This window comes from Opisthocomus hoazin, chromosome 9, assembly GCF_030867145.1.
Source record: "Opisthocomus hoazin isolate bOpiHoa1 chromosome 9, bOpiHoa1.hap1, whole genome shotgun sequence".
NCBI lineage: Eukaryota > Metazoa > Chordata > Aves > Opisthocomiformes > Opisthocomidae > Opisthocomus > Opisthocomus hoazin.
Window position 1 is genome coordinate 3,123,204 of NC_134422.1, and position 22,916 is coordinate 3,146,119.

At 44.9% G+C, this 22,916-nt stretch overlaps 1 protein-coding gene across 12 annotated transcripts in view; it reads right to left on the reverse strand.

Annotated features, from left to right (window-relative positions):
• MBD5 (methyl-CpG binding domain protein 5) overlaps positions 1-22,916 on the reverse strand; it is a 149,513-nt gene that overhangs the window by 17,822 nt on the left and 108,775 nt on the right. For 10 of the 12 annotated variants that reach the window (XM_075429972.1, XM_075429980.1, XM_075429977.1 and 7 more), the window contains 3 exons: positions 22,486-22,666; positions 17,232-19,370; positions 824-1,852 (listed from right to left, as the gene is read on the reverse strand). In XM_075429972.1, coding sequence (XP_075286087.1) covers positions 824-1,852; positions 17,232-19,370; positions 22,486-22,666 — 3,349 coding nt within the window. The remainder of the gene's footprint in view (positions 1-823; positions 1,853-17,231; positions 19,371-22,485; positions 22,667-22,916) is intronic. The other 2 variants (XM_075429983.1, XM_075429982.1) reach the window with 1 other exon arrangement.

The window sequence follows — 22,916 nt, forward strand, 5'->3', positions numbered from 1 at the left end:
TACGAGGTATTAAGTCCAAATACTTCTCAGCTCTTTGCCACTACTTCATTCCTCCTCCTAGTCTGTTTATTAGATTAACAGCAGAGGAGTACTAACTATACTCCATCTTCCTGGTAAGAATCATCACGAGACCCAGGAGAAAAAAACCTTGTCTTTAAGGGCTTTTTAATCACTTGTTTTGGGATGTAGGTGCTTGTCAAGTGAGATGCCCCAGGTTTCTAAAATACAAGCTAACGTAAAAAAAAAAAAAATCAAAAAACAATCAAACAGAGAAATGAGAAAATATAAATACACGAGAAAGGGCTGGAAGGGCAACCTTCCTCTTCGCACTTGCACAAGGCCCTACTTTGAGTGCGTTACGGATTACTTCACGGGGAGTGTGCTGACGGTTCTGGCACTTCTGATTCATTTGGAAAAAGGCACTTGGCCGTTTGTCATCTGCTGCGCAGCTACTCGTACTAACCCTGTGATGCCACACGCACTTGCAACGAGACGCCGCATCCCAGAGATGCACCCGTGCTTTTACTACTTGTATGTCTAGAGCAGGTCTAGGTGGCATCAGAATGAAGAATGGAATACAAAATATGTTCCAAAACCAGTATTAAATGCTATTAAATTAAATTAGAAGGTGTTTTAAATTTCTTACAATAACGGTTATGTTTTTCTCAGTAGAAATAAGCAAGCTGTAACATACAAAAACCTTAGGGAAAAAAAGTATGATAAAGTGGAGCCTTTAAAAATAGAAGCTAGAATCCGAAACTCCCCCTCCCCAACCCTCTTCCTTTTATTTTTCCTTTTATATCTGTGAAGAAATTGAACTTACCAAGCAGACCCGTCCCCAGTAGAGGGTTAAGTAGCTGTGGCACCACAGAGTTATTGTTGAGTTTAGCTGGACCAGGTGTACTCCCAGCATTATTAGATATGTTCAGCAATGTTTCTGCCATTGACACCACTGCTGTCCCACCACCCAGGGCCGAGACAGACAGTGCTGCCACTGCTGCTGATGTAGTGGTAGTGGTAGTGGTTGCTTGGGAGGAGGTGGCTATGGAAACCTCTGGATGATTAGCGGTGCTGCCCGAGGCCGAGTTCAGGACACCTCCCACCAGCTGGGGGTTCAAGGCCATTAATGCTGAGGCCCCAGAGACAGCTGGGAGGAGCAGGGGGTTGGAAGTAGTGTCAGCGCCCGAAAAGCTTGGTATAGGGTTGCCCAGGGGGTTGGTTAAAAGGGCCTCCACCCTGCTGCTTTCTGACTGAGCGCTCGGCAAGTGGTCAGGCGGGGCCGTCATCTGCGTTACTGAGGGCAAAGGGTTATTTTGCTGTTGCAGCAAATCTGAGATGGTCAGATTGAAAGATGGTAGGGGAAGCATGGCAGCTGCTTGGGCTTGGTTCTGGAGGAGGGTTGCTAGAAGCTGGAAATGAACAGGCTGTAATACCTGCCCGTCCATGTCACTGGAGAGAAAAGCTAAAGCAGCATTTACATTCGGGTTGAGCAAACCTAAAGGGTTGAGGTTGACCTCAGACTTGCCTTCTCCTGCTGAAGGCTGTAGTATATTTAATAGATTCTGGTTTAGGAGATGTTGCTGATTCACTGGCAAAGAGATAGGTAGAGAACTGAGGAGGTTTTGATTCAAAGAGTGTGGAAGATTGTTGTTTGAAGAGCTGTTCTGCGGAAAATGAAGCGAGTGTTCGTGGCCAGCAAAAGGGAAATCGCTCCCAATGGGCAGCTGGCTCGGAAGCGGGTTTCCAGCTGCAGTAGTGACTATCACACCATCCTGAAGCACAGATGTTGTCTTTGTGATGGCAGGTTGGCTGGTGCCAGCTATGGCTATCGACGATGACGGTCCTGAACCCCCTGCAACGCAAGAGAACAAAACTATTAAAGCAACACTGCCTGCTGGGAGACAATCATTGAAGTCATACAGCAACCAGGCTAATCCAGCGAGTAATGTTTGGTACCCATGCACAGGAAAGAAAATGTTCTGAGCATCCAGACTGGAGTACTTTTAAAATATCAATGGACTGGTCATCAGCTACTTCAGACACTATGTGCTGTGCCACATGTCATCAGAAATTATTTAACTTTGCATGTGTATTTCCCTTAAATTTATCTGAGTGGGGATAGAAGAGGATTTCATTCATTACGTATTTTGACTAGCATAAACCTAAAAGCAACCATAACTTTAGAATCTATAGTTCGTCGTGGACCAGTACGAAATTAACTATTAGGAAGAAGGATCAATGGGAGACGTGAATGATGCTGGGTGAAAGAGTGCGAGTACGTGATCTAAATGCAGATGTGAACCTTACTGCTCTCCTACTTCCAGCTCTATTCCATTAATGGGGTTTTGGAGAATCATTATTTAAAGCATTATTTTGGGCTCCCAAAGAAAAAATACAACGATGATGATTACATGTCATGATGATGCCTATGATAAAATCTAACGAGCAAAATATATAATGGCCAAGGTAGGTTAGCAGACAAAAACCCTCCACAACTTATAAAGAAAAAAAACGTGAATAATTGGGGTGGTCCAGTCATACCCAGCATTTGGCATGAAAAGCCCAACTGGGTAGATATACTGTGAGGGGGTTACACGGAAAGAGGGAGACAATAAAGTTTTTTTGGGTACTTTTATACCCCTTTACCAAATCTGAAGTATAAAATAAATTATTCATTGTCTTAAGGCAGTCTTGAGCTGGCAGTGGCCATACGCAAAACACGTGTGAGAGGAGACTGGGAGAATGAAAGCAAGTGGAATTGCCTTGAACTACTCCTTTCTACTTTATTTATACCGAATCACTGGAGAACACTTAAGTGTTAAAATTATATACTTCATCTATGTAAAACTGTATAATTATAAATGTATTTCACTATGGTCTTGATGCAATAAAATCATTTTCCAATCTCAGCTGCCCTGCAAATATAGCTCATATGATAGAGATTAGAAGGTATCGATTATCAGCAAGTATCAATGATCATTTTTCTAAACAAATGCTATTTGAAAAGGGATATGCAACTACACTGCTAACAGCTGAATCACATCTTCACATCATTTGTAACTTCAAACACCATTTGTCCAGAACTGTCATGTTATGAGAACTCAGGTACAAAATGAACACAGTGCATGAGGCACCGCACTGAACTCGAGAGAGGAAAGATCACCCCCTCTCTCCCAGGTACCGTTCTCGCATTTCAGTCCAGAAATTAAACAGTAAGTTAACAAAAGATAAAGTCAGAGCAAGTTGTAACCACAGAGCAGAGGATATCCTGTTCTGCTGTGATGAGAAATACGTTAACAAAGCAATAAAAGCGGTTTCACGACAAGTACGTTTCTCCAGACAGCAATTCGGAAAAAAATCCCCAAATAAGCAGGTGAGGAACAAAACCCAACCACGCACTGAAAACAGACGTCCCTTTGGCTTTCCACTTGTGTTTAACCTTTCAGACCAGGCAGCAACAGCACCCGCTCTGTACCTGGACACGAACACCTGAGAAACCGGCACCTCCCGGCTTGCTAGCTCAGGAACGCAGACTGCCAAATTACAGACACCTTCCCAGTAAAAGTCAACGAAAAGCTGCTCATCAGACAGGCTGCTCCGAAATTATTCGAAGCTCAGGCGAAGCCAGGAACAGCAACCTTCTTGGTGGAGATGAACGAAAACCGCAGCTATGGCAAGCAAGTCAGTTTTCTGCCAATGGATCTGTCCTACTACTGGCCAATTCCAGAAAGAATTCCAGAAAGAATTTTGCTGTTTTTGTAAATAAGCCAATAATAAAACATAGTTCATACAAATGAGCGGCATAACATACAGTTAAGCTCAACGTGTATGTTGGCCATTGATTTTTAACACACAGCTCTGGCTACTCAAATTCATTTACACAAATCCCACAGCACCTAAACTGAACTACAACTGCACATCTTCCTTTGTTTTACTAATCTCTGAAATATTATAAACTGCATTTTCAGAAAGTAATAGAAAAGTCTTTACAATCTTTGTGGCTAAAAGCAGATTCTTTTTGTTTGAGAAAACACAATCACTGACAATAGTTCCAAACTCTCGTGCCAGGTTTGTAACGGATCAGGACGCCTCGGAGCCCACAGCGAAGCACGTTGTTCACTATCAGGTACCTGTTTGCTCACAAAAAAGGAGATTCTCAAATTTTTCGGTTTTGTTTAAATCAGTATCCAGAACTGACACTCCAAGGATTTAAACATTAGCAAAAATCCCAAAGACCAAACGACAGATTTAAGAAATACCGTTACACGGTCCTTGCCACGTGGTTTTAAGAGAAGACTCAGCTGCACCACTCAGCTGACAGAAGGTGGATGCCTACCGTACTTCAAAATACATAGGGCCTCTTCAATAACGTCGCGGAAAAATTGCCCACCGAAGCAAAACTCTGTCACTGCACTTCGAGACGCACTTAACGGGAGTCTCTCTAGTTGTAATCTAGTTTAAGACGGACCAGGTCATACCCAAACATCTTCAGATGGCTGCTCCTCCCACTTGTAAATGACATTCCACATCAACTCTTACTGTCATACAGAGAAAAACCGGCTGCCATCAGCGTGGCCTGACAGCCTGATACACTGGGCTTTCTGAGGCATGAGTTCATCTCAGGCAATATTTCTTTGGAACCTCTTTACTCCTGCAGTAAGGGAAAGACAGATCTACAAACTTCTTCCTCGGTGGCTAAGAAAGGCTTTGCTAAATAACAGAAATCACAGTCAATGTGTTCAGCAGCACATGGACAGATTTTTAATTCAGGCATGAGGAAAGCGTTCTATGTATAGAGCTCTCACGAATACAAAACCTAATTTTGGTATTTTCAAGGGGACCTAACCTCTGTTTCTAATGTATTTATGATCTTATTTGCCATTCCACTCAGGTAAATAACCACATGGAAGAGTATCTGGTGTGAAGCTAATCTCCAACTTGTAAAATGGCTGCTAGGTTTTTGCCAAACACTGCTCTGATATCTATCCCCCGTCAAACACCGCTTCTGGAGATCTAACCTGAGAGGTCTCGAGCGCATTCAACACTTGCCCTTTCTCCAGATTAATTAGGCAATTAATTAATTGCTACTGGAGGAAAAAAACCACGATAGATTCTGAGTGGGAGGAAGAAAATGTGCCCTTATTTCAATCCAGACTTGAGAAGTTTGGGTGTTGAAGAGGCGATGAGCAGCCAGACTTCAGCAGAAAAAGAAAAAAAAGGCAAATATTCCCACCCCAGCTTCTGTTCAACTTGCCTTACAGAAAGACATAACAGGAATTGGTATAGAAAAGTCCTAAATTAAATAATAGCTAATACAATTTTTACAACTGCTTTCTGGAACAAATCTATCTCCAGCAACAGCCTGAATTGCTGGAATATGATTTCTGGGTCTCCTCCAAAACACCATCTCCAGCAAGTCAATAATTCAGACGAAAAAATGCACGCACACCCGTTCTCATTAAAATATAGTGGTGCTAGACATCTTCTGAATGCTTGGCCCCAACTCAAAGGACGAAATCTCTATTGTTTATTTCTTGCCTTTTATAAAACATGTACAATTCCCATAACTGTGATTGACAGCGCTGCATCAGCAAAGTGGAGAATTCCACCTTCCTCTGGGAGGACCACGAGAGCCCTCAGAACCATCCTTCCCCAGCTACAACACAAAATCTCCAAGATCCAGGGTGAACATGAGCAGCCCTGGGTGTTCGACTCGCATGAAGACCAGGTGTGATGAGAAGACCGTGATGCCCAGCATCAGCACCATGAAGATGTAAAGAGTTCTGTGAAACCACAACGCACCTCATCATAGCCACCGTATAAGCTACGCTGCGAGTACAAGAGAAGAAAAGTCCTAGTAAGGGGCCTGTCCTTCCAAATCAGGCTGGAGCACCAAAGCTGGACCTGGCTCTGGATGTCCTTCGCAGTCTGTCCTTTCTCTGAAGTGATATCGAGACTCGTACACCGTTATTTACTAGAGTGTTCAGAGAGGTGAGGAAGACAGTGGAAACCAGATGGTGGATGTCAGCTGAGAAAAGACCCCTCCACCAACGAGCTGCCTTGGCCAGCAGCGCCGTAAGGCAAGCAGGACTGCGGTTCTGACCACCTGCACTGCCTTCAGGCCTGGAGAAGGACGATGGCCAGCAGAGCAGATGACGTGCCGCAGCACCAAAGAGCTTCGACAGGGTAGTAGCTCACCCAAAACCTCCCCACGGAACCGTTCATCACTACTGCATCCAGGCTCCAAGATGACAGTTTTGATGAGGAACGTGGAAGGGAGTTGAAAGCTCAAAGGAAATCGCAAGTTTGATTCCAAGTTTCAGAAAAATGTGTTATTTCGAATTCTGGAAGCCCTCAGCATCACATGTCAGCTCAGTAAACAACAGTCCTTAATAATCAGAAGCTCTCAAGAGTGAAAGTAGAAAGAAAAAAAAAGATGAAGGAGTTAGACTAAAAGCCATAAAAGCCTAAGACAAATGCTGGCTTCCAGCTCCCGCAGATGCCGACGTCTGCCAAAAGCTCCTTTGCCAGTCGCTGAGCAAAAGGAGCAGTCTTTGTAATGCAGTGAAAAGAAATATCCAGAGTGCCAAAAAATAGATCTATTGTTCTCTTAGAGGGTCAAATAAATGTTTTGGAAGTAAATAAATGGAAATTGAATGGGATATACATTTAAAAAAAATATTACTTTGTGTGCTATAGTATTTTATTTATGAACATTTTGATTTCGTTTTCTTTTCAAAGCAGGTTTATTTTCCTGTGTGGATTTTATCTGTATTCCATTTTTCAAAGTACTGCTTGACAGGTATTCTTAAGCAGATGCAAGAAAATAATGGGTGCTATGAAATCAGTTTGTGCTAGAGAAGATTCACTCTTTTTGCTCAGTTAAAGTAACAGCATTAGAGCAGAAGACTTTTGTCATTCAGACCTCAGCGCTGCCCTGCCACGACAGGCAGGAACACATCTGCTGCTGCTGGGACGGCGGGATCTAGCCAGAGGTCTACCTTGTTTTAAGGCCCGGTTCTAAACAGTATGAAGGTTTGAACACTACGAAGACTTGGACAGCAAGCCTCCGTGGCTGTCCCCAGAGAGACGAGCTACTGCTTTCAAACTAAACAAAAGGAGAGAGCCAAAGCCCGTATGTCAGTTCTGCAGCGGAAGGAGAATTGTGCCTGCATAAAAACACGTAGGAACAGGAATGGCTTCACATGCTGGGAGCAATGCTCAGCTTCCTCGTAAACCAAACATTTCACACTGAAAGCAAATGACTGCAGTCTTCCTAGATACTAAAAATACTTCTACCCAATTAAAGAATGTTAACTATATATGCATTTCCTAAAAAACTGCAGTTACATATACCAATTCGAAAATTATAATGGAAATAATATTTTACAATGCATTTCTCTGTAAGAAACTATCCATTATGTATCCTAATATTTCAACAGTCTCAACAGTACATTGCTGGCATTTGCATAATAAAAATAACCAATAAGACAGGTGTATTAAGTACTTTGCAAAGTGCAGAACTCACCCATTAGGCACTGACATCTAAAACATTTTTCGAGTTGAAAACAAATGAGTATATGAGACATCTTCTCAATTCTTCTTTTTCTGCATATTCAGTAAAAATGCATCTAGCTTTATATTTGCTTTGTTGCTTTTTAAATTTAGAACATTTCAAGTTTTCGAAACCCTTGTCAGAAACTCCCATCCAACTCCCTGGTCACATAATGAGCTCCTTCCCCAAACCACCACCACCTCCCTCCTCGCCGGGGGTAAAGCTCCGTAGCTCTGCAGAAGAAATCTGCAAGAGCCTTCCAAAAAGATCCACCGAGAGTGGAGAGAGGGAAATTTCACTGCATACCTTGCCCTGAGATTATGAAGGTGTGAAAGTACAAAAGATCACGTAGGCATTGTCACGACTACCACATCTCAACAGGTTTGTGGAACTGCTCCTGCAGAGGGTCACCAAGCCGTGCTCAAGGCCCCTAGAAGGTACCCCAATACTATTAGGAAGTAAGAATTAACATCAACTTAGAGGTACGAACACGTAGTTTACACCAGTGGCAATATGTCCAAACCAGTGATTTTAAGAGGCTTAACTTTCACAGAAGCACAATCGCTGATGGAAGCGATAGGACCTCGCATCCCTTCAAAATCTGAGACAAGATGTTCCTGCTGTAACTACGTATTCCATCACTCGCCTATAAACTTAGAACCGAGAGTTATACATTTTTATAATTACATTCTCTGCTTTCTTTTTGGAATGGGAAACATTTAAGATATTTATCTGGCATCACATTTATTATAGTGCTTTCAATTCCGAAGAAACCATAATTCAGCAGTTAACCGCAAACTACTGTCAGTTGTTCTCCTTATCGAGATCGGGCGCTCCCTTGAGACAACCGAGAACTCTCGACCAACAAATCAAACATCCCTCTCAGCCCAGCAGAACCAGCTACAAACCCGGACTCCTCTCATACACAACACCCCGTCCGCACAGCACGTGCTCTCCCGCGAAACGGATTTCAGTGCCCATCCCTACGCTCATCGCTGTCGCAGCGGAGCGCATCGCTCGCCTGCCGGCGGCCTAACGCTGCATCAGCACAGGGCTTTTTCTACTTATAACAAAACAGCTGTAGTGTTGGCCCTGTTCTTCATAGTGTTTTTCAAACTCCTGCTTTTACAGATTATTTTAAAGATGAAAATGACTGAGGACTACGGCACGCAGTCACTGCGTCGCCTGAAACGTGACTTAGCCAAGAACGAGTCTGTAAAAGTTTGGGGGCAAGAGCAAAAAGCCCAAAGCAGTTTCTAGGACAACAGAAATGCTTAAAATTTGGCTTTTAAAAAAAAAAAATCTGATAATTTTGGTCTCACCTCTTCTCCTTGCCCCTGTCTTCTGACTTCTGCAAGTTACCATCACCGCTGTTTTTGAAATTATTTTGGGAAAAATATTCTTCTGTGCTTAGAGCAGAAAGCAGAAGCAGGTCCCTAGTAAAATCTGTCAAGACACCATCCCACAAATGAAGGAACAGCCTTTCAGTATTCCCTCAGTGCTGGCACTCCGTCTGATCTCGCCCTGTATCATTCCCCCTTTCACAGTTGTGGGAGACGCGCTGCAGACGAGGTAAAACATTTCACTGCAAATTTGGGAAACTAAAAATTCAATTAAAAGCATTCTTTCTTTTAATAATTTCTTTCCGCACTCCACCCTCTAGCAAGTTTTGGAGTTGTCCACCGCTTCTGCTTAAGAATATTTTCAGAAGATGTGGAGAGCTAAATAAGTATGGGAAATCTCATACAACTAATTAATTTTTTGTTCACAATCGTATCTTTAATAACATAAGACTCATCTTTCTGCGTTATTATTATTTTTTACAAAACCTTAGCTTTTATTAACATACATTCCTAGCAAAATGTACGACAGTTAAAGCACTAACCAGGTAAGAGTCCGGTGAACTAAAAGCCGGCAAGTTACTGGCAAATTCCAAGTATACGACACAAACCAAAGAGCACAGGAAAGCCCCCAGCTGCGTGTCTAAGCAAGCGACGTGCTCGGTAAGCGGAGCTCCGCAGAGCTGAACTTTTAATCTCGGTATTTATCTGGGAAGTAACGCCACCGCGGCTCCCAAACTGGGCCCCGGGCAGCGGGTGAGGTCGGAGTACAGCTAACACACATCAAGTTCAAAGATGAAGACGCAGGATGTGGCCACGACGCTGAGGTCTGCGTGGCTGCACACGTTTCACGACGGAGCCTCGCGCTTGGAGCACGTGCCCCGGGACGCGGGAGCAGCAGCACGTGATCCCACCGCAAGCCTGGACAAGCCGGCGCTCAGCTAACGGTACCATCGCTGAGCTTCACTCACTAAAACTCAACCAGCATAACACGTCTGGTATAGCTATCAATAAATTGTTCCTACATTTCGTTTTTCCTCTTCTACCAAAATTAGAGGCTTACTCATTTCAGCTCCTTGTGCTGAACAACCGAGTTAATTGAGACTGAGCCGATTCCCAAGTTTTTCCAATTTGCTAGCACTTGCTAACAATAAACATTCATAAATAAAATGTAATTTGAAAAGAAAAATCTATTCCACTTCCAAATTCTTCCTCTGTTGTAAACCTCATGGTGGCAAGTATGTTTACATCGACCGTGTGAAAGTCCATCATGTTAACGATTACGTTTTACCTAGCACGATTGCTGATGCCTACCGGGTCAGTAAATCCTTTATGTTCAGAGAAGGAGAGTGGTTTAGTGCATAAATCTCCTGTTCAGAGTTAAAAGAAACAAATGAATGAGAACATTAATTTCAACGGCAGGGGAGGGAGCAGACCTGACCCACCACACATCTCGTACCTGGCAACCTTATTCTTCATGGAGAACATATTCCCTGTTCTTTACAGTTCTCACTTGAAAAGAAAAACAATCACTTTTTTCTTCCTAAAATAACAGCAAGGGAAAACGAGGTAGAATACTGAAAAGCAGCTCCATATTTAAGTAACACCGATTCCTTCTAATCACACCCCCACACCTCCCCAGAGAAAAGTCCCCCTGTACATTTTGCATAAACACCGAAGCCCAAAATCAACAGAACATTTCAGCTGGCTTCGTAATTGGAAGAGTAGCTGGTTGGCGCCCTGTCTAGGGGTTATTTCAGTTTAATAAGAAACTTTTCTCAGACATAAAAAGCCCCATAAAGGATGCCAGCCAGATACTATTCTGAAGTCAAAAAGTTTTACTGATTTTGTAATTCCATGGTACATAAGAGTAGTTCTGGGGAGCAAATCCAGAGACTCACACACCAGAATCTGCCACTTGATACATGTTTAACGTGATAAAACACCCTGCCTTCTCTGCTGCACAGCAAAGACCATTTTCAGAGAAGCAAGGGCCCGCATTATGCTGGTAACTACCACTACACCCCATAGGACACTTCGCCTTTAACTCACGTAACACTTTATGCTTTAGGTTCCTCACATCGTCCAAAGACAGGCGCAACTGCAGCACCGTTCCTTTCCACCTAAAACCTCCACATTCACAGAGACCCCAGAAGGCAAGGGAGAGTACTTACCCCAACCTACACAGAAAACCTGGTTTACAAACTAAAATCTGAAGCGGTACTTTTCACCAGTATTTTTCACGTAGATTAAGGACAAATCCTTACAGTGAGACTAAAGCAATTCACTCCTCGGGAGACGCAGCTTTGTGCTACAAAAAGCAAGCAGCTTTGTGCTACAAAAAGGCAAAAAGCAAGAGAAACAAAACAACACGAACGGCAGAGAACCAGGACCTGCCCCCCCCGTGCTGCTGAAGAACACAAAACCCAAAGGTCAGTCTGATTTGAAAATCATTTTTCTCTGAGCAGTAATATTATCAACAAGACAGTTTCTGATTCTGCAAGAAGACAGTCCCTGATCGCTCCATTTTGACTGGCACTAGCAGAAAAAAATCTTTCAGGAGTCCTTCAGGTTACACTGGGATTAAATCCTGACGACGAGGTTGCATTGTAACGTTTAACACAGACGCAGAAGTGTTCTGAGCCCCCGGTGTGAAGGCAGCGCAGCTCTCCGCGGCACCCGAAGGTGGGCACGCGAGGGCAGCACGAGGGGAACCGAGCTGAGCAGATGCTAAGGTCCAAAGCGACCACCAGCATCACTCAGAGCAATCCTACGCACGCTTGGGTTGGGAAATTGAAGACTCTTTCCGTTCATACACTCAACATGTCCTCTGCTGGAGTATTTCACCATTTAGTACTCTCACAAAAAGCAAACCACTTGTTTCTCTGATGCTGAATGTACCAGGTTTCAGCCACTGGAAGCTGTCAACGAATGTCTGCCAACAGGGTAAATGCAAGTCAGCCCTCCACCTTTTCAGACACTGTCTGAGTATAAATACTTCAAGGAAGTGGTACTATTCCATCAAACCTACCTCATGAGGTTCAACAAAGCCAACTGCAAAGTCCTGCACATGGGTGAGGGCAATCCCCAGTATCAGTACAGGCTGGGGATGAAGGGATGGAGAGCAGCCCTGCCGAGGACTTTGGGGTCATGGCAGACGAGGAGCTCAACGTGACCCAGCAGTGTGTGCTGGCAGCCCCAGTGGACACCTGTGCCCTGGGCTGCATCCCCAGCCCCAGGGGGTTCTGCCCCTCTGCCCCGCTCTGCTGAGACCCCCCAAGGAGTCCTGCGTCCAGATCTGGAGCCCTCAGCACAGGACAGAGCTGGAGCTGTGGGAGCGGGGCCGGAGGAGGCCCCAGCAATGATCCAAGGGCTGGAGCCCCTCTGCTGGGAGGAAAGGCTGGGAGAGCTGGGGCTGCTCAGCCTGGGGAAGAGAAGGCTGCAGGGAGACCTTAGAGCAGCTGCCAGTGCCTGGAGGGGCTGCGAGAGAGCTGGAGAGGGGCTTGTGACAAGGGCATGGGGTGACAGGACAAGGGGTGACGGCTTTAAGCTGAAAGAGGGGGGAATGAGACTGAATATTAGGAAGAAATTCCTCCCTGTGAGGAGGGTGAGGCCCTGGCCCAGGCTGCCCAGAGAAGCTGTGGCTGCCCCCTCCCTGGCAGGGTTCAAGGCCAGGTTGGACGGGGCTTGGGAGCACCCTGCTGTGGTGGAAGGGGTCCCTGCCCCGGGCAGGGGGCTGGAACTGGGTGATCTGTAAGGTCCCTTCCAACCCAAACCATTCCACGATTCTTGGCTACTTCTTTGAAAGGGCGGATTCCAGGGCATTCCCAAGTGCTGGAACACCTCGCATCCAGCCCAGCTCCCTGGCGGCTGGTCTGCTGACAAGCCCACAGCGTGGCAGGTGAGCCTGACTTCAGGATCTGTGACCCCAAGGTCCTATTGGCAACCACACACACCAGCTCTGAAACTCCCGTACGCTTCTCGAGGAGTGACCACTAGCCAGAATGCCCCAGTCCAGCTCGGTTTTCTCAACAGAGCCAGGAGCACCCCCGCTTCCACTGCGTATTCCCAATATTTCCAAGGATCCACTCAGCTTCTCTTTCTGTGTTTTTTTTTTTTTCTTTTGCAACATCACTGACCGGACAGTTTGCATCAAGTCTATTAAATCAAAGCCTCCTAAACCCCTTCTTTGAGCCACTGTTTTCCAAGGCAACGTTCCACTCCCAACTGCATTACGCTGTGCTTGGCTGCACTAAAATAATCTCTGTTTCAGTGGGATGGAAGCCCCTGACTCTTTGGCGCTGCTTCTGTGCATCCCTCCCTATTTCACTGTATTTTACTACTTTCTACTCTATACATTTCACCAGTAAATATTACTGTTCTGAGTCTATGGAAGGGCTACCACCTTTATTTGCCAAGTCTGCCCTTTATTTGTCACTACTAAACTCCTAGAGTTTCTCATACTTCTGATGTTCTGATATTCCAGACAACTTACCATCTTTATTTCTATTCCCTAAGGTTATTATATGAGTTACCGTGATTTCCCACATCAGCTGTACGTAGCTTTTGCTCCCAAATATTTCCTCCTTGTTTTCACCTATCCCATCATTTCCGCGCTTTGCATACTTTGCAGGATTTGCACGTCGAACGTTCAACACACAAACACAGATTTTTCTGAACTTCTGGACTAACAGCACATTCTAACAGCGAGAAGAAAAATCAACGACCCAGACTCTACAATAAAACAGATCACAGAGTGACGCAGTCCCGTGTCACAAACAGGACAGACAAATCCAGAGAGGCGAAGCGGCGTAACGAATAAATGGGAAAGCTGCCCAGCTGGCAAAACGGATTCTACCTTCAGCTTGTATCAGAGGTCCGAGGGCTGATTAACGAGGCACACAGCGTCCAAGGTTAACAGAAATATTCACACGGCTCCTTAGAAAAACTGAGTCTAGAACCCAGGCTCCCGGCAGAAAACGGTCTCTTTTCAAAGGAATTGCCCTAAATAATCTGTACGGATCTGCTGCTGGCTGCTCCTGTCAGACAGCTGCTATTGACAGGGTTTGTAACTCAGATACTACATCACTGAGAGACTGAAATTGTTAATAAAAATTAATTGAGAGTAACCGGTTTTCAAGGGCTCAAACCTGGAAAACTGCAAAAGCTTTCTACTGCATAAAGAGAATTTTTTATTTTTGTATTTATTCATTTTTCAGTCCATCACACTCACACTGAAAATTACCTGGAACCTAAATATATTATCTGTGGAAGCAGAAAACAAAAGCTAGAATAATAAAACTTGGTCCATGTGGTCAAAATATAATTAAAAGTTTACGCAATAACCAGCTATCTCATTGTGGTGATTCTCAGTATTTTTTCTCTCAGGAACTCTTTTCCGATTAGTAGCTATTCTGAACGCTGGCACAGCAACAGAAGACAGATTTAGCAATTAAAATACTTTAAAACAAAGCAAAATAAAATAAAACCACAACCTCCAATACGAACACGAGAGTTTCCTGAAGATTCTTACTCGTCTAAACCGCTCCTGCACGCGTGGCTCACACGGCGTGTCTGACTCTGCTGGGCTCCGGCCACCAACCGCGGGGCCTCCGTACAGAATAATTCACAATATTCCTCGTAGCTGTTCCGTCTGCATCGCTGAATGCAGACCGGTAATTAGCTTTTATTTTTAAAGGTTCTTATTAATGCAAAATACTCCACATTTCCCACTTGCTTCATCTTTTTTCTGCAAACACAACAAAATGCCCCTGTCTGGATTTCTCCCAGCTACGGATCAGATTTACACCTTGCGCCCGGGCCCCACGCCGCCGCGACGACTCGGGCAGGGGGCTGGACGAAGGCCGATGCACCGGTTTAGCGCCTTGCCCCGGGAGCAACACGAAGAGAACAGAATCTGAAATTTCAGCTTAAAGAAGAAAACAGGTCTCCAGGCTTCTAGCCATCGCGGGTATTTAATAAAATAATTAAACGCAGATTGTGTGCAGTTCGCAAGCATCGAAACTCAAGAAACAAACCCCTTCAGCAGCGAGGAACGGACCATATTGAAATGTTTCTAGTCTTTGCCTACACAGAACTACCATTTATCATTTAGGTAAGGAAAAAAAGTGTCAGTTTAAGGCCTTATAATTATATTGCCATAATTCTATCCGTTATCTCCAGGGCATCAGAAACAGCATTCTGCAGAAGCACCGCAGCAGAGCAGGAGTTCCCCGGTGGGGTTACACACATATTATTATTCCTCTACCGTCGAGAACGGAATTGGCTGTTTACGCTGAAACCTTTCTTCGTGGGGCTCTGACACGCGCAGATTTGTTCTGTTGCTGCTGTCCCACCGCAGCTCCATCGCTGACACCGCTGCTGCTTCTCCCTCACGCAAACGTTTGTCTTCTCGGGAAGAAATGCAGCTTGCCTGAAGGCAAGGACTGGCGACCCAACCGAGGGCTCTGGCGACCCAACGCCGGCGTGACGACACGGGGTGCCATGGAGCCCAGCGGTCCCAGCTGCCACCACGCCAAAGCCGGGCACGGCTGGGCCGAAGCGATGGAGCAGGAACCAGAAGAGCCCGCGCAGGAGCCAACTTGGATTCTCGCTCTTGGAAGCCCCGCTTTAATAGTCGTTAAGCAACATTTTATTGGTAACTTTCACGTCCCGTAAAACTTCTGTTAATGGGTTTCAGTCTGGATTTTGTGCAGGAATCTTGAACCTTCCAAGCCTTACCCCACACGGGGTGAATTACTGCTGCTCAGCTTCTCAACGGCAACCATGGGTGCACAGGCTCTCATCTCGCGTCACATTCAGTCCTTGCTGTTCTCTGGAGGGCAAGTTAACGTAGACCAATGCTGCAGGAACTTCACAGCTTTCTTCAGCTACGTGGACGGTGACAACTCAGAAGAACCCACACATTCCACTGGTCCCCGCTGAACCCAACAGAGGTGGCAACCCAAAGAGTTTCTGCAAAAGGGATCTTGCGCTTAGGGGGACAGGGAAGCAAGCTCCTCAGGCAAAACCAGACCTCTGTTCTGGACCGAAGCGAGTACAAAGTCTCAGAAGAGACAGCCTGCAGCAGGAAATACTCCTCTCTGCCAGCATGACAAGGCAAAACAGCCATGCAAGGATTCAGAGCTGCGACACAAACCACCAATACAGCTAAGGAGAAAAAATGCCTCTTTTCCCCAGGAATGGAGAGAAACCCTTTGAAGTCATCAGAAACTGACCCACAGAGGTCCCTTCCAACCCCTAACATTCTGTGATTCTGTAATACCAGAAAATTATTTTTATATAATTCAGGTTTTGTATCATTCCGTTCTGTATTTCAAAGAATAAACAGCTCTCTGGAGGCAGCTCGGGAATACGTACCGGGTTCTTCCTGGGGTCAGTGAGAGAGCCCGCTTGCACGCCTCCAGCCGTTTGTGTTCGACCTGCTGGACTTTAGCTAGGACTGTATCAAACACACGCTCTGAAAGTTAACCAGGCTGAAAGACTCAGATATCAAACAGAAGGTTGTCTTTCTGCTTAAAACACGGTACCGTCTTTCAGAAATGCATATTTTGTTCAACCAGTGGTAGTTAAATGTGAAGTTACACGTTTCTGAGCTGTCTCTCTTCTATCTTTAAACAGCACGGGGACAGTAACCGCAGCATACCTGTCTTCTCCCCAAGCCTTCACTGATGAATAAACCAGGAAATCTCTCTACGCTCTTCCAACTGAACATACAGTTTATTCAACCACTGAATTACCACCTCAGTAAAATTATCATGATAAAGGCAAACGCAGACTCGGCACTCCCCCGCGCTGTCCCTGAAAAAGGTTATTCCGTAAACTTCCGTACTGCCAGTATCTGCTCCAGTCTCTGCTAACACCGACTCTGCACCGCCAGCAGTAAGGAGCCCACGCACAGCCTGGGCGTACGCTGCCAGCTTAGCCATGGCATTCTAGGGCTGAAGCAGCAGGGCATGCTGCTAAAAAAAACCCCTATCTGGGCAGGTGACAAAAGCTGAAGTCTGGGTACGTACAAAAGTGCATGGATTTTATTGATGCAGAGTGTGTGGAAGTTAAAAGAAGCAAGAGTTGTCACAGGGAGGAGGCCAGCATGATTTTGTTCAGAGAAAGGGGTATCTGTCTTAGTCTAACACTGCTTTTTTCTTACTCGTTTTATTTTTGAGTTTCTGGATATCAGCATGAAATGGGCAGACTTTTCACACCGGTAAACTCAAATTTGAAAAGTAGGGATGTCAAAGGAACCCGTTTAAAAATACTCATCATATATTTCCAAGCAGTCAAACATAGGGGTATCCTTTTAGAAGGAAACGTACCTGCTTCAGGACTTGTTTGATTACAGCTGCTAACAATGCTGTTTGGTATCACTGGAGTGGAGGATGCCTGGATTCTCGACTGAGGTGGGTTCGGATGTAATGAATTTCCTAAAGCCATTCCTGACTGACTGAGCATCCCACAGCTCCCGCTAGCCTGCATCTGATTTATTAAACCTGCAAGATGGTTGGCTGTGCCCGGGCTAGTACCGTGGACAAAGTTAGTGTTTGCGTTCTGGCAGTGCACACCTTCCCCTCGCAAGGGTAAACTCGGTGCCAGCGAGTTCTGGAGACCGCCAGAGTTCATACCGGTGTCTGCAAAATGCATCTGGTTACCAGAGCAAGGTAAAGCAGTATTTGAGCTCCCACAACCGGTGGTACTATTGCTGCTCACGTGAGAGCTTTGACAACTCATGGACTGAAGTAGCTGGGACATCGAACTGATGGGAAAGGAGCTCTGACTTTGCTTTCTTATCAAATCAGATCCAGCTTTGGAAACTCCAGAACTGTCCAACTGAGACTGCCTCAGCAGACTCAACACCGTGGCGGTCGGCTGCTTTCTTTTTCTCAGAGGATCTTTTTGCTGAGACATCAGTTTATCTCTCAGCGCCGCTCGGCCACTTTGCCCTTCAGTCGTTGGAAGAAGCACACTGGCAGCAGGAGGGAACATGGTATTTAAAGTGCTATGTCCTTCGTTGTTGCCGCCGCTGGCAACAGGTCCAGAATTGCTACTGCTGTTATTGTTGTTACCAGCAAGTTTATTTTGATTTGCTAGCTGTGCTTTGGCTGCTGCTGAGAGTAAACTGCTTGCTGGAAAAGAGGCAGCATTGTGCTGGTTCAAGATCTGATTTAAAGGCATTCCCAGCAAACCAGGCTGACTCTTCAAGGAACCACTTCCAGCCGATGCAGTAGAAAAAACTGCATTGTTTGGAGGATTTAATACATTACTCATTCCAGCAATTAATGGGTTAGGGATGTCCTTGTACTGATTAAGTCCATCGTGCTTGGTGGAAGGGCTAGATGGCATAGACGGTCTCGGTGACCCTATCGTTGACCTCGGGGACCTGGGAGGAACTTTAATACCACTACAGGATGACTGTGGTCCTACTGGAGGCAGCAGGAAATTTCCGTGATCTGACGACGTGGAAGAAGAACGCGATCTTTGGGGAGAAGCCTCGATCCTTCCAATCCCGGATCCCATCATGTGAACTGGGGACGTCACTGGTGAAGGAGAGAGGGAAGTTGAAGCAGAATGCTGAACTCTTTGAACGTGACTTCCATGGTTCATGTGACCAGGTTTTACAGTTGGCAAAGGAAGATTACTTGGCAAAGGGACGACAGCAGGAGGCATGCTTACATTCATCACGGGTACCTGAGAGTGGACATTTGAATGGAAAGTAGTTGGGTTAATGATAACAGGATTCTGATTCACTGGTTTGCTAGGAATAGGGTCAAGTATGCCAAGTGGATCCTTTTCTGATGTTAATGGCTTTTTCTGAAGAGCACAAGAAGGCGGTGGAGGAGGTGGGGGTGGACCTTGGGGCGGTTTATGGTGAAACATTGCTCGTGGTATTTCCATACCAGTCGAAAAATTACACATGGGTTTTTTCATTACTGGGCTTTTTGTGGTCAAGGTTGGGGAAAGAGGTATATTAGTCCTTCCAGCCATTGCACAGGATGACTGTATGGGAGAACCATGTAGCATTACTGATGGCGGAGACAGAGGCGTCCTGTTCATGTGAATAGGACTAGAGTTGGGTGCTCCATGAAAACTGGGATTGTTCCTTGTGAAAACATCAGGGCTTCCAAGTGGGTCAGTCCTAGGAGAGATCGAGCCATCTCCATATATCTGTGATCCTGATGAAGCCGGACTGGGCATCCCACCATGGCTGCCACGATACGGAGACTTCTGTCCCAGTTCATTGCTACCCAATCTTTGCCTAGGATAGACAGAATGAAGTTCTTGCTGCTGGCTTCCAGCCATTTCTTGCACGTAAAGCCTACCCATGGCATTAGACGCCCCGATCATCAGCTTGAAAGGAGTCTTACATTCTGGCATCACAGAATTTGTAATTCCTTCATGCGATTTATTCCTCATCGATCTTGGAGTTGCTGCTCGAGTAGGAACTACTGGAGTTGCACCTGATAGTAAAAATACAACAGTTACTGTTTTGAAATCCAGTATCACACATCTCAGTGCAAAACTACTGTGTGTGAAAATATTCATAACAGCTAGAAAGCCTTTCGGCTAAACGTTTGTCTAAACAGAAGTAATAGCTAAATCAGCAGGCAGTTGCTGGAATGGTGCATGCTACCCTACTACATCGTGAGGTTGTATGGACACATTCACTCCGTACCCCATACAAAGATAAATATGGACACCTTTATATCTTTTTCCTTCCCTTTTGCCTCTTCTTTCTTGCCATCATCTCCAGCGTCCCACTCCTGAATCTCCAGCATCACCACTCTGGCTAGGAAAAGGAGCCTCTGGCACCATCTACTGAGGACAGGAGGAACACAGCCCAGTGTGGGTTTAGACTGATTTCTCCTTGCCCTGCAGCGAATAGGGTCCTGCCCCAAAGGCTGTCCCCGAGGAGGACGAACGGCGAGCCGTGCCGCGCGACTTTGGCCCAGATTTCTGTTCGGCCAAGCACTCCGTTGCAGGGACCTACGAGGCCATGGCTGTGCAAGGCAGGACGCAGCTCCCCCGGCTGCTCCGCATCGCTCGCCGGCACCACGGGCACCGCGTCCCAGCCCTCTGAGTTAATCTGTTCCTGGCAACTGCTTTGCTAAGAAGATGAGGACGGACATCACATCCTGCCCTGCATTACCTGACTGAATTCAGGCTTTTCCTGCAACTTCTGCAACAAGCTTCGCTTGGGGTGAAGACGCTAAATTTAAGAAGGGGCTCGACCTTAGACCTTTGATTTCAGGATAAAGACCCTGGAGATACTTGCATCTGCAGACATGTGAACGCCTCTACAATGGAAAAATTCCCTGTAAATTCTGGTTTTGAGACTAGACTTCCCTACAAACACCAGGCCACTTTCCTCTTCTGTCCACTCATGTCAGTGCTATTTTAAAAGATTTTTTTTTCAATGTTTTACTTTAAGAATATCATCACAAGCAGCTCTGAGTCTGGCAGACTTTCTCCCAGTTTTGCTCCTCTGGGAATCTGTAATTCAGCTTGCCGTGCAAGCTCAGTAAAGGAGAATGAATGCTTTCTTGGCATGCAGCCTCTAAATATGCAAACTTAAACTTGAGTAATGAGCTAAAGATTTCACATTCAAGTGAATTCAGAGGTGCCTTTAAATTCCTCTACTCACAAGAACCCAATTTCCTTCTTTCCTTCAGCCTGGCCATAGGAGACAGATGGCTCTGGCAATCCTGCCTTCATCCTATTTGCTCAACCAGCTACATCATGACAGAAGCAAACATATTACCTTTCCCAAAATACAACCAAAGTCTCATTTAGGGGACAAATCTCAAGACTGAACTGCAATCCGAAATATGTATGGGAACCCTCACCTTGAACGCTGGACCTAAGCAAATGGTCAAATGTAAGTGTGTGGAAACGAAAAGACATTTCATTTCCAAAGGCAATTTACTGGGAAATTTTCTTCTTTGCTCAGTGCACAAAATTCTGATCAAGAGAGAAGGTAAGACCACAGAAACACAACCTGTGTCTTTAGTATTTTGCTGGTTTTACCGCCTTCATTTTGCTAATTTTTTGAAAGCAAAAAAACCTAGTAAGACAAAAATTAATGAGGAAAATGCATAGTAATTTGGGAAATTGCACTGTTCAGTGAAAAAACTTAAACTACGTTGCAAAAAATCAATTTAAACAAAGCTTTAAAATCATAAATAGCAATCTGAAAGCGCAAAAGCACATCAGTACTATGAACAGCACTGGTATCTTAGCATTGCCTGCCTATCTGAAATTTAGTACTTATTTTTATACCCTTAAAATTTTCCACTTTGAAGTCAGGCTGCAGAGCAGTTGGTAACTACCAGCTCTTATTACAGCGGTACAGTGGGGCAAAAGATCACTCAGATTATCAAGGGCCCGTTCTCAGAAGCTGCACGCATCACAGTATATAACCACAAACTTACCCAGCTCTGTCTTTAAAGTAACTTCACTCTTTGTCCTAACCACTTGGATTTGGAAGACTACTTCCAAACTCTGTCTCGCAATCCTTAGACAGCACCTCATTTTCAGTTTAAGTTTCTATGCAACTCTGTCTCTGTAGCTGTTTCTTTCAGTGCTAACTTTGTCCTTTGGCTTAAGCAGCTTTATTTTCTGGTGCTGATTCTCCTGAGGTCTTCGTCGACGGCAACCGTCCCTCTTTTCATCCACCATTTTGCTAGGCTGAACAAGCTAAACCCTTTCAGATGGCGTTGATAAAACAAGTTTTGCAGTTCTCTAAGCAAAGAGCCTCTGCTCTCCCTCAGCTAGCCAGAACAGGGGCGCGGGGAGGCAGCAAGTCTACCCCAGTCTTTGTACTCTGCACGGGAGTCCCATTGATCTGCACCCCAATGTCCTGCTCAAGGGCACATTTGCTCACCTACCTTATCTAGGTCTTCTCTCTCACTAATTCACAGCTGACAGCGTTCTTCACTAGTCCCCAGGTGAATAACCTTACAATTAACAGGATTTGTTGCTATACCTTTTCTTTCACTCTAGGTCTCAGCGATCTAGTTTTTCAACGTGTTTTGACCTTCTCGTGTTTTGATGATAGCTGTCAACTTCATCCACCAACAAATTACCTACTGTTTTGTTGATATGGATAATTAAAATGCTAATCCAGGTTGGTCCCCAAAAATAATCCTTGAGAAATTACAGTGGAGATCTTGTCTAGCTGTATATTCTGCCTTGCAACACAATTTCCCATTTAGTCAAGGCCTTAGCCACATTCTAATCCCTTTATAATCACTTTATTCTGCTTCTCTAATTTCCCATGTGACAGAATATCAGACGTATTACTACAGTTCCAAAAGATGAGCGCTAATGTATTTTCTTTGTCTAGAACAATCTGATATCTTTTCCGAGAAAATCATGCTCTTAGTCTGGGATGACCCGCTTTTTAGACTCAGTTTCCATCTACCCACATCTCCCTAATTATTACCTCCATTTTTTCCTTGAATCTGTTTACTACTGCACTCATAGATACATTAGACTTTTGGGGGTGGTTTTGCATAGTAATTATACATATATTTGGAATCAGGTAATTAAATGATTCTGCGTGATTTTACTCACTTGTTCCACCACCAGGACTAGTTAGAACTAGTGAGGGATGTGGTGCTTCCATGCTTTTATGAAGTGTAGCCACAGCAATAATTTTCCTTTTATGTATGCATAGTTTGGTGACATCTTCGTCCGCTTTAACATCTTCAGCAGTTCTCTGCTTCACAGCAGCTCCAGGATCAAAATTAAAGACCTGAGAGTAAAAATTTCAATGTTTACAATAACTATTGTAGGCAGCAAACTCACCAAGTGTACCTAAACCAGAAATTTTAGACAAAATTTAATATGCCACTGTTCCTCAGAGCTATGTGACTGCTCCCACACTGCCCAAGAGATAACCTTTACAGTACGTTTTGAAATTATAAATAAAAAGTGAATGTATTTATAATAAATAAACAGTCATGGAAGTTGTCATCTAGCAAGAGAACACCCCTCAGTCTAGA